A 12,832-nucleotide genomic window follows, 5' to 3' on the forward strand; every position below is an offset into this window, starting at 1 on the left:
ATTTATATACACCCATAAAATTCTTGAGAAAACAAAGGTTTCTTGTATTTTGGGGGGAGGAAGACAACATATCAATATTTCTTAGAGTGTCTTTGTATTCACCACACCAAAATATGAGGCAGTAGGCATTACTTTTTACCTATCACTTTTTGAAAAGCTATTGTATAAAGGGAGAGCCATCTACATTTTTAGTGAATGTGTCACAGTAACTCCTGGACTCCAAGAAGATTGAGAATATTAAGGTTTTCGCTGTGTGTCCTGATCCCAGTGAGCCTCCCCACCCCAAATGCCCTGCATAGTACTCAGGGTCAGAGCAGGACACCAGCTGCTCCAGCCATGCTTATTTCATACAGACAGTTTAGACCACTCCCGCCATTTGTGTGAGCCAAGACATCATCAGTACTTAAAGAATTCAAGATCCTTCCAATTTATGCATCGACACCACAGATAAATTACACACACACACACACACACACACACACACAAAATAGAATGATTAGACCATGTGATTCTTGATATATTCCTAACAAAGTTCAACCATCCGGCTGCCCTTCAGTCTTTCACAGTCGTAGCTGCACATCAGTGAGAAAACCAGCCCTTCAAAAGCCGGAGCGGGACTGCCAGGCAAGCTCCACGCCACTGCCCGCTGACACGGGCCCGGCTGACCCTAAGGTTCCTGAAGACAGCTGCTGGCACTGGCCTGGTCTGCAACCAGAACCTCCGCGCTCCGCTGGGCAGGTTCCTTCTTTCCTCTTTACCTGCAAACTGAGTTAAATATCCTTTCGTTTAGTTTATGCTTATTATAGTACGTGTGATGTTAACTATTTCCCCGCCCTCCTTGGTTTTTACCATTTCTAATAGACTGTCTTCCTAAGTTTCTGTTGGAATTTTTCTATCTACATTCGGTCACTGCTGAGGGAATGTCTCAATATATTTAATTCCTTCAGACAAGCAGCCAGGACTTAGTTCCTTATTATCTTCCCTTTTGTGTGAGTCCTCAAATTGCTGATGGTGTCCCACCAAAATAAAATTGGGGACCATCTTCTTACCCATTAATATATTTCTCTCCACAGAACCCCCACACTCCTGGCCCTTCCCGCAGGCTGCCGCCCCGCCCCCGGCTGCCTGCCGCGGAGCTGGAGTCTCTGCGGCCTGAGGTGTACTTTCAGGGACACGCACGCTGAGTTATGTGTGGGACTCAGCACATCTTCCTCAGAGGAGTCAAACATAAAACAACACTCAGAGAGACACAGCTGTATTACTGCACCCAAGAGAAACCGAGTTTTAAACATGTGCTTATCTCAAATATATTCATTTCCATCGTTCACTTTCTCTCTTTCTACCCAAACTTACCATTGTAACACATACACATTCACATGTTGATGATAGATGACAGATGACAGATGATAGATAGATAGATAGATAGATAGACAGATAGATAGATAGATAATTACCAAATACTGACACCTCTGCCACCATATACCCTTATAAGTGGATTTAATTTTCAAATTCAAGAACCATATTTCATAGATTAGTCATAAAAGTGACTCAGTGACCAGAAGGAACCCGCTCAGCACACTCGAGTCATCATCAGCCCCACGTTGCACAGCCTCATCCAGCTTCTCTGTGAGGTCCCCCGCCCTGCTGCCTGGCCAAACTGGACCCACTGAACAACCAGCAGGTGGAGAGATCACGGCTCGACCCAAGTCCAAGGGCATGACTCACTCCCTCTTCTGTCACTTCCATAATGGTCACAAAAAATATCTTATTTGTCAAATTGAAAGTTTATGATGCAAATCTATACTCTTAAGATTTAATACTTTGTTTGGAGTCTTCTGAAAATTAATCAATATATGCAATAGAGAAATAAAAGGAAACATACTATACCAAATCAGACATAAGACTGTTACAAGAATATACCACATATATCTGCTGTTGTTAAGTATATTTTACTATGACAGCAAACACAACTCACCTTCCTTCCTTCCCTCCTTCCTCCCGTGGTGTCGATCAGGAGACGTGCTGGAGTATGTGACTGATGCATTACAGCCACAAAGTACTTCTGAAGTGTGGGTCTGTGTAGAAGTGTCACACATCCGATATCCAGCCAGTTGCCTTATGATAACTATATGGTAGCCACATTAGACAGTGAGGGTAGCCATCTGACATGTATAAATGTTCAAACTTTCACTGAAAGCAGCTTGTATGTGAAATTTAAATGACATATAACACACCAGAAAAAGGCTCAGTTCCAGAGTTCTACAAAAAGGAATTGTATTTACAGATGACATGAACTAATGCAATACATCTAGCATTGTCTGGAGAACTTAATGGCATGCCATAATTTAGCATCACAGTCAATATGCATAACAGAACCCATAATTATTTTTTTAATCATCAAGCCAAAAGCAAAGATCTAAATGAAGCAATATAAAAGTGAAACAGGAAAATGAAACTACCACAAAATCATTTATAATATCATTAAAATGGCTTGAGAAACTACTTAAACTCCTGGAGCTTTGTTGCCGTTTTTTTGTTTGTTTGTTTGTACTATATGCAAGCCCTAACCATCCCTAAACACTCAAAGGCCACTCATGATTCTACAGATAGCTCAGACGCTAGCCATTGCTCCAGACGACCCTCCCACGCAGGGCGGAAATGGAAACACAGGGTGTGGAGAAGCGTAGCCCTCTGCTCCACGGCACCTCCAGGCGGCCCTCAGCCTGCTGCTGAGTCCCGCCTTGGCATCCAGGACACCTGTGTGCAGAGTCTGCCGCTGAGCCAGGCTCACTGCGGCGCCCACTGTTCCTGCAGGAGCACCGACTCCTCCCTGGTGGAGGTTTCCAAAATGCAAACACGATCTAGGCTTCTCAGATGGATTTGATTTCAGTCAAAATGAGTGCCGGACAGACATCTTTGATATGCAAAATGTTTATGCTAATAAATAATACAGAATTATTCCACCCCTACCCATCCCCTTGCAAAAAAGCAGTTTTCTTCAAAGAGATGAATGGAAATAGCAAATCTGTAAATGTTAAATACGTGTTGTAAAGATGAAACACACTGAGGGCAATAATTAAGGGAATCAAATGATCAGAAGAACTACAACCCATACAATCTTGGAAAAGTTAATATTTCAGTCTTTAATAAAGCAAGTCTATTATCATCCTCATATGGAAGCATTTTGTGCATATTAAAAGCGCATTTCATCAATAAATTTTCATAAGCTGAACATATTAGCAACATAATTTTAAGTGGGAATTTAAAAAAATCAAATCGAATTATGTGTAAGCTAAGGTTCTTGGTTTTTACATATTTTCAACTATATTAAATAGATAATTAACCCACTTTAAGTTCTAAAAGTCCAACCTGCATTCTTTGTATTTTGGTGTACAGATTTCTACTTTCAAATGTAGGTCGAGGTCAGGTAAGCATGCACACGGAGCGACTGAAGTGAGGGGACCAAGCACGGCTGCTCAGAGCGCAGGGAAGGTGGAGGTCCCGGTTTAGTGCGGCCCATGTTAACTGACGAGTGTGTGCGGCTCCTGCTACGGGAACAACTGCAATCTATTTTTAAATCATGAATCGCTTGCCCAGAGGAGTCAGTGAATGTAGCTGTGGGTGTGGATGTGTAGGGAGGAAATGGAGTAAATTCTCTGACGTCTGTTTTCCATCCTTAGTCATCCTCCAGAGGGTTTGAAGTACAGCGGACGTGCATACGAGAAGCGGCTGCAGCCACACCCGACTGGCCCTCATGGCTGTGCTGTGGTTACGCTTGTGTGTGTTTGCAACAGGCATGGACTCTGACACATGCGGTGAGAGGGAGGCCATGGCCTCCCCGAAGGACTGGGTTCTTGACAGCACTTAAACAGATGAAAACTTCTTTTGGTGTCTGGAGAAGTTTTAGAACCTTCTTATTAGACAAAAATCACAAGTGAAATGGTTAATTCAAATAGCAACTAAAAAGTTACATCAACTAATTCTATGCTAGGATCACTGAAAGAAATAAAAATAAAATATGCTGTTTTCAAATCACTGGTGGCAATAGTTTGATTAGTCATGAATCTGAATATGCCGTCCAACAACTAAGAATAGTAACCCAGAGAGCAAAGAAAAAAATACTCCTGCTGGGGCCAGAAAAAATGACCAGCCATACAGAACAGAAGGCGTGAAGTCCGAGCAGTCTTTCATCTTCATGTTCTTGTAGCTCTCCATGTCAGCCACTGCCTGGACCCAGATGACGTAGAGCACCACCACCAGTGAGAACAGGATGCCTGAGGAAGACCAAACACACACCTTTAGCCTTCTGAAGATGTTTTCCCGGACACTCACCAGTCATTTACAATGATATACCTCTAAAATATAATCCTGCTTCGTGTCAGCCCCCTGAGTGTGAACTGTATGTGCACAGTGGCGGGGTCTCATCTTCCGAGCACTGAGGTGAGGCTGCAGCAGCACAGGACCCATGGCGAGGTGACAGAGGACGTGCTCGCAAACTTCCTGTGTGCCAGGCGCCCTAGCGGGCCTGTGAACAGGAGCCAGAGATCTCTGCCTAGGGAACTGATTCTAACATTTATGCATCTTTACTGGCGCCTCGTTTGGCATGAGCACTGTTTATGTACAATAAACTGGTATAAAAAAAAAAAGGTATTATTAACAGTTAACAAGGTAAAAGACTGGTACTTGGTCTTTTTAAGTATGTGCAAATATAGCTAGTAGTTTTCAGAGCTGATTTCCAGTTCAGGTCTTTCAGACTAGTACTGTTACATTATAATAACACAAATAACTAGTGTTACAGTTAAATATGGCCGGATAAATAAAAGCCAAGGTAAGTACCAGATAAGAGAGAGATGAAAACACTAAGCTAATGTAAAAGAATATATGATTCTTTAAAATTGAAATATATATGTTGAAGATTGATTGCAGCATAAAGAAACATTTCCTTTTTTAAAATAAGTTCCTTATAAATTTTGGATATTAAGCCTTTATCAAATGTATCAGTGAATATGGTCTCCCATTCAATGGGTTTTCTTTTTATTTTGCTGATGGTTTCCTTTCCTGTGTAAAAATGTTTTAGTTTGGTGTAGTCCCGTTTGTTTATTTTTTCTTTTGTTTTCTTTGACTGAGGTAATATATGAGAAACAATGTTGCTATGAGAAATGTCCAAGATTTTACTACCTATGTTTTCTTCCAGGATTTTTATGGTTTCGAGTCTAACATTTAAGTATTTAATCCATTTTGAGTCTATTATTGTATATGATGTAAGTAGGTTGTCTACTTTCATTTTTTTGCATATATCTGCCCAATTTTCCCAACACATTTATTGAATAGACTATCCTCACCCCATTGTATGTTTTTGTCTCCTTTGCCAAATATTAATTGACCATATAGGCATGGGTTTATTTCTGGTTGCTCTATTCTGTTCCATTCATCTATATGTTTGTTTTTTATGCCAGTACCATGCTGTTTGGCTTACTATGGCCTTGTAGTATAGTTTGATATCAGGCAGCATGATTCTTCCAGTGTTGTTCTTTCTCAAGATTGCTATGGCTATTCAGGGTCTTTTGTATTTCTATGTACATTTTTGGAATATTTATTCTAGTTCTGTGAAATATGCCATTGGTATTTTGATAGGAATTATGTTGAATCTATAGATTGCTTTGGGTAGTATGGACATTTTAATGATATCAATTGTCCTTATCCATGAGGATGGTATATGCTTCCACTTATTTGTATCTTCTTCAGTTTCTTTCTTCAGTGTCTTTATAAATTTCCAAGTACAGGTCTTTTACATCCTTGGTTATATTTATTCCTAGGTAATTTTTTAAATAAATTGTAAGTGGGATTGTTTTCTTAGATTCCTTTCTTATAGTTTACTATTGGTATATAAAAATGCAACTGATTTTTGGATATTTACTTTCTATCTTGCTACTTTACTGAATTCATTTATCAGTTCTAGTAGACGTGGAATTGCTGGATCATAAGGCAGCTCCATTTTAAAGTTTTTGAGGTAACTGTACACTGCTTTCTACAGTGGCTGCACCAACCTGCATTCCCACCCATAGTGCATTCCCACCATTTCACTTTCTTCCACATCCTCACCAATACTTGTTATTTGTTGACTTTTTGATGATAGCCATTCTGACAGGTATAAGGTGATATCTCATATGGTTTTAATTTGCATTTCTCTGATGATTAGTGATGCTGAGCATCCTTGCGTATGTCTATTCACCATCTATACGTCTGTAGAGAAATGTTTGTTCAGTCCTTTGCCCTTTCTTTATTTGGGTTGGAAATGCAGATTGGTGCAGCCACTGTGGGAAGCAGTATGCAGTTACTTGAAGATATTAAAAATGGAACTGCCTTATGACCCAGCAATTCCACTTCTGGAAATATAACCAAAGAAACTCAAAACACTAATTTGAAAGAATATATGCATCCTATGTTCACTGCAGTGTTATTTACAATAGCCAAGATTTGGATATAGCACGAATGCCCATCAGTAGATAAGTGGATAAAAAAGCTGTGGTACAGCCGGCTGGTATGGCTCAGTGATTGAGCATACACCCAAGCACCAAGAGGTCACTGGTTCAATTCCCGGTCAGGGCACATGCCCAGGTTGTGGGCCTGATCCCCAGTAGGGGGCATGCAGAGGCAGCCAGTCAATATTCTCTGTCATCGATGTTTCTCTCTCTCTCCCTCTCCCTTCCTCTCTCTCTAAAATCAATAAAGAAAAAAAAATTAAGAAAAAAAAGGTTTGGTATATTTACACAATGGCATACCACTCACCCATAAAAAAGAAGGAAATCTTACCTTTTGCTACAGCATGGATGGACCTGGAGAGTACTATGCTACATGAAATAAGCCAGTCAGAGAAAGACAAGTACCAACCATATGATTTCACTTATGTGTGGAATATAATGAACAAAATAAACTAACAAAGTAGAGACAGACTCATGGATACAGAGAACAGACTGATTGCTGTCAAAAGAGTGATGTTGGGGGCTGAGTGAGAAGGGTGAAGGGCTTCAGCAACGAAAAAAAAAGAAAGACTCATGGACACAGATAACAGGATGGTCATTGCCAGAGGAGCAGCGGTGGAGGTGGGGGTTAGAAGACAGTAAAGGGGGGATAAATGGTGATGGAAGAAGATTGGGCCGGTGAACACACAATACAATATATAGGTGATGTATTGTAGAATTGTATACATGAAAGCTGAATATAATAATTATATTAACCAAAGTCAACCCAATAAATTCAAAAAGAAACACTGCCTTGAAAAAATGAGGGAGAAGACTGAAAATAAAAGATTCTGTGGAAGAGAAAACCACAGGTTTGAGGTCAAAAGCCTATTAAACAAAGAAAAGGATTGGTGAGGAAGGGAAGGAGGGAGGGAGGGAGGGAGGGAGGAAGAAAGGGAGGGAAGAAGGGAGAGGAAGGAAAGTAGGAAAATGTTTAACCACTAACTGGAAGGTAACATCACAATTTATCAACAATTTCAATGCAATTGTAACCCACTTGTTCAAAAATACTGTTGGATTATGAGAGTAGAGAAAATATTATAGTGTTGGACACTTGATCTTAACAAGTGAAAGGGTTAGCAACATTTTAAAGGGTAAAGGTAAAAGTTTGCAAAAGGCGGAAACCGAAAAATGTGTTGCTTGCGTGATCTTTGCTCAGCCTTCTGTTGAGTGAGGATTATCGGATTATCCGCAAGGCAGTGAATCACCCAGCAGATGCAGGATGAGATACCAGACCAGTCCAACTGCAAAGTGGACAATGGGCCAGGCAGCGTACGTCAGCAGGAACTGCAGGAAGCTAGAAGTAGAGTATATAACCTACACCCCAACTGTTATTTGAGGCTGACCCCTTTTCGGCTCAGCCCACCTGCACCCAGGCACATGCAATAAAATCGCTTTGCTCTATATTGGCCTTGAATAAATGCTAAAATTTGAGAATACCATTAAGCATCTACTTTCCCATGTGACTGTGATTGTAGGAACAGAAGGGAGCCAAGGGGCACCCACTAAGCGGATTCTCTAGTGAGTGAGTGACAGGTCCCACACACACCCACATATCCTGAGGGGTTCAAATTTGTCCTGAAGCAAAACGCACTTGAAATCACTTGCTATTTGTCCAAAAGTTCAATCCAAACATGTCAAGTACCTATTTACTCTTTGATTTAACAAAACTGACCCATCAGGTTTAAGATCTCCATTCTCTAAATCCTGGTTTCTGACAGAGAAACAGAACTGTTACTAGGAAGCGGAGACTCGGGCATACTGGCAGGAGAGGGTCACTTGGAAGAGCTCAGCTGTCAGTCAACTTTCTTGAATTAATTGTGCTTCTACAGTAGCCAGGATGTCCTCTCTCTCGAGCCATCAATTTCATAAATGATCTTAACAAGTAAACGCGAAGGAAGAAGCGCTCACAAACATGTCAAGGTGTGTCCCTATCACAGCGTACAGTTGCTCATCATCATGACACAAGCACAGAGCACGGAGCCATCAGCACAGATGCTTCCCTAATGGGAGACAGCCTCCACGCTGTGGTCTGTGCTGTAAAAGCAAGTACTGGAGCCAGGGCAGAGCCTTTAACCGCTGACAACAACTGCATCGCAGGGGACAGAAAGCCCTAGCGAGGCAGACTCCCCAAGCCCGAGGCAGACTCCCCAAGCCCGAGGCAGACTCCCCAAGCACGACCTCAGATTTCACAACAATACGGCAATGCCAGGTGTTGTCTGGAAAATGCATTTCAATACATGTTTTCAGCAAATATGCGGACAGTAATCTCTGCTAATGTAAAGGTTTGATGTAGTGATTTGCATACTATTTGCAATGCGAACACATTGGAAGCCTTTGTTATTAGTTGATATGGTTTTTACCTTCCTGTGAGTCTCCTGTGCTTGCGGGTGTTTTTTTAAGAAGAAAAAACTGCCTTTGTGAAAAAGCAGTAGCCTGATACACATTTTCTAAAGTTGCAAAACCCACTTCTTAGAGTGTTTAAAAAATGTATTGCTGATAATCATGTAAATGGTTCTTAATAAGGAAGAATTACTGACATTTAAATATTACTGTTATTTGAAGAGCAATTACATGCTGAAAGCAATGAATAATAGGCGTTGCTATCACTACAACATTTAACTTGTTCATTAATTGAAGATACAGTCCATTTAATTCATTTCAGATCACTTTATGATTAGAGCTTATGCGTGGGGTGAAAGTGTTTCCTTGCCCATTAAACTGCCAGTGTTTCATACACACGTGTGTGCACAACGAAGGAAAAGAAACTAACAAATATGGGGCAGTATTTACACCAAATGCCAGTGGATTCGCTGACACAGGGCCCTGCATGAGGAATGTAGCCAAGAGAGCGGCCAGGAGACTGTTAAGTACAGGTAAAATGATCACATAAACAAACACTTTGAGGGTAACTGGGCCAGGTTTTTCACTGCCTGAAAGGGGAGCTATAAATGTAAACACAGGAGAGCTAGAATGAACTCTGTGGTGTGTGTTTGGAACTGAATGTATCAGTGTGAATTTATGGAGTTGGATGGATGAACAGAGAAGTAAAAGCGTGTGTGTATTAAAATACACCTGTGCATATAAACCTAGATATCTTTCCTGACAGGGTCTGGGATCAACAGTACCCCCATAGCATAGTGCGCATTAAGTGCCCATTAACAGTACTCCCATAGCATAGTGCCCATTAAGGCTAGATACCAGGAACCGGGGCATCTTGTAGAAACAGCTGAATTCAGGAACAGCAGGCCCACGGTGAATCTGGAACGTCTTGTCATACCAAAAATCAAGATGTGATCAAAGAATGAAGCGGGGGGTAGTGTTCAGAAGCCAGATTGATGGGACTTCCCATGGCCAATTCTGAGACAATTTGATGATCAAATAAATAATGATAGTGGCATATAATACATCATTGAATAACATATGAATCCATGTGCCCAAGTGATACAAATAAAGAGTGAGAAGAAGGGAAAGCTTATCCTAAGGAATGCTGCCTGTCAAATGCTGAAGAAATGGTTGAAGTTGAAATAACCACTCGACATTCATTTAAGTAATAATTCAGGCAAGAACAAAAATGGGTGCTAAAACTAGTGGATGAAATTTGGAGGAATAATACATATTTACAAAGGTTACAAGTTTCTTCCCACAAAACACTGAATAACTCTAAGTAGGAAAATAGTTACTTTATGCTAAAGAAACCTAGCAAACATCACCTTAGTCAAGTGAGCAAACTTAACTCCACTAGTGACATGGCAAATGGGTGTCATTTACCATCTCAGGAGATGCAATGGAAAGAACACAGTATCACTGCTGTGATACTACAGCCAAAACAAGGAGCCTAAATCCTATCACAAGGAACTACTGGACAAACCAATTCAAGAACATTCTAGAAAGTTAATGGCCTGTACTTTTCAAAAGAGTCAAGGTTATGAACGACTTACTTTGGTTTGCTGGAGAATCAAATGACACAACTAAGCGCAAAGCAAGGGCTGAGTGTCTTTGTTATGAAATACACTATTGGAACAGCTAGTGAAACTTGAATGCTCTGGGAAAAGGGACTTGTGACTTCTATGTAATTCAGGAAAACATTTCCAAAGAACACTTGTTTGATGATTTGTTGATGGCGGCCATTCTGGCAGGTGTGAGGTGATACCTCATTGTTGTTTTAATTTGCATCTCTCTGATGATTAGTGATGTTGAACATTTCTTCATATGTCTTTTGGCCATTTCTATGTCTAATTTGGAGAGGTGTCTATTCAACTCTGTCCATTTTTTAATGGGGTTCTTTGTCTTCCTTTTGTTGAGTTGCATGAGCACTCTATATATTTTGGAAATTAACCCCTTATCTGATGTATCATTGGCAATGATGTACTCCCCTACAGTGTGTTGCCTTTCCATTTTGATGGTTGTTTCTTTTGCTATGCAGGAGCATTTGAGTTTGATGTAGTCCCAAGTGTTCATTTTTTCCTTTGTTTCTGCTGCCTTAGTTGATGTATCAGTTAAAATTCTGCTGCCTATGATGTCTGACATTTTGTTGCCTACATTTTCTTCTAGGATTTTTATGGATTCATGAATCACATTTAAGTCTTTTATTCATTTTGAATTTATTCTTTTGGGGGGGGGGTACATGCCCCTAGCAGAAACCCAACCCAGGACTCTCTGGTCTGCAGGCCAACGCTCCAACCGCTGAGCCAAACTGGCCAGGGCTTAAGTTTATTCTTGTGTATGGTGTAAAGTTGATGTCTAGTTTCATTTTTTGCATGTAGCTGTCCAATTTTTCCTAACACCATTTATTAAAGAGGCTGTCTTTACTCCACTGTATGCTCTTGCCACCGTTGTCGAATATTAATTGAGCATAATGTTTTGGGTCCATTTCTGGGTTCTCTGTACTATTCCATTGATCTATGTGCCTGTTCCTGTGCCAGTACCAGGCTGTTTTAATTACAGTAGCTTTGTAGTATAACCTGATATCTGGTATTGTCATCCCTCCTTCTTTGTCCTTCTTTTTCAAGATTGCTGTGGTTATTGGGCATCTTTTTTGTTCCATATGAACTTTTTTCTAGTTCTGTGAAGTATGTCATTGGTATTTTGATGGGGATTGCATTGAATCTATAGATTGCTTTGGGTAGTAGGACATTTTAATGATGTTAATTTTTCCAATCCATGAACAAGTTGCGTGCTTCCACTTTTTTCAATGTCCTGTAGTTTTATGCAAATAAGTTCGTTACTTCTTTGGTTAAGTTTATTCCTAGGTATCTTAATTTTTTTTGCCGCAATGGTAAATGGGATTGTTTTTTTGTTTCTCTTTCTGTGAGTTCATCATTGGTGTATAAGAATGCCGTCGATTTCTTGATGTTAATTTTGTCTTGCTACTTTGCCAAATTTATTAAGTCTAGTAGATTTTTGATGGAGTCTTTAGAGTTTTCTATGTATAATATCCTGCCATCTCTGAATAATGACAGTTTCACCTCATCCTTTCCAATTTGGATCCCTTTTATCTTTTCTTCCTGTCTGATTGCTGTGGCTAAGACTTCCAGTACTGTGTTAAATAAAAGTGGTGAAACTGGGCATCTTTGTCTTCTTCCTGTTCTTAAGGGAAATGTTATTAGTTTTTGTCCATTGAGTATGATGTTGGCTGTAGGTCTTTCATATATGGCCTTTATTATGTCTAGATATGATCCCTCTATTCCCACATTGCTGAGTGTATTTTATCAGAAATGGGTGCTGGATTTTGTCAAATGCTTTTTCAGCATCTATTGATAAGATCATATGGTTTTTATCTTTCATTTTGTTTATGGGTGTATCACATATATTGATTTGCGAATATTGTACCAGCCTTGCATCCCTGGGATGAATCCCACTTGGTCATGGTAAATAAATTTTTGATGTATTGCTGGATTTGATTTGCTAGTATTTTGTTCAGGATTTGGCATCTATGTTCATCAGGAATATTGGCCTGTAGTTTTCTTTCTTTGTAGTGTCTTTTTCTGGTATTGGAATTAGAATTATGCTGGCCTCATAAAACAAGTTTGGAAGTCTTCCTTCTTCTTGAATTTTTAGGAATAGTTTGAAGAGAATGCGTGTTAGTTATTCTTTGAATGCTTGGTAAAGCCATCCAGAGTTGGGCTTTTGTTTGGTAAGAGAGTCTTGATTACATCTTCAATTTCTTTATTGTTATTGGTCTGTTCAAGTTTTCTATCTCTCCCTGGTTCAGTTCTGGGATACCATGTATTTCTAGAAATTTGTCTATTTCACTTAGATTGTCGAATTTGTTGCCATATAATTGTTCATACTATTTGTTAACGATCTTT

The 12,832-nt window shown here is 40.0% G+C and overlaps 1 protein-coding gene across 1 annotated transcript in view; it reads right to left on the bottom strand.

The window, feature by feature from the left end:
- Positions 1–2,469: 2,469 nt before the first annotated feature.
- TMEM182 (transmembrane protein 182) overlaps positions 2,470–12,832 on the bottom strand; it is a 75,509-nt gene continuing 65,146 nt past the window's right edge. Inside the window, exon 5 of the mRNA XM_036263028.1 lies at positions 2,470–4,274. Coding sequence (XP_036118921.1) covers positions 4,054–4,274 — 221 coding nt within the window. The 3' untranslated portion in view covers positions 2,470–4,053. The remainder of the gene's footprint in view (positions 4,275–12,832) is intronic.

This window comes from Molossus molossus, unplaced genomic scaffold (genome assembly GCF_014108415.1).
Source record: "Molossus molossus isolate mMolMol1 unplaced genomic scaffold, mMolMol1.p scaffold_m16_p_15, whole genome shotgun sequence".
NCBI lineage: Eukaryota > Metazoa > Chordata > Mammalia > Chiroptera > Molossidae > Molossus > Molossus molossus.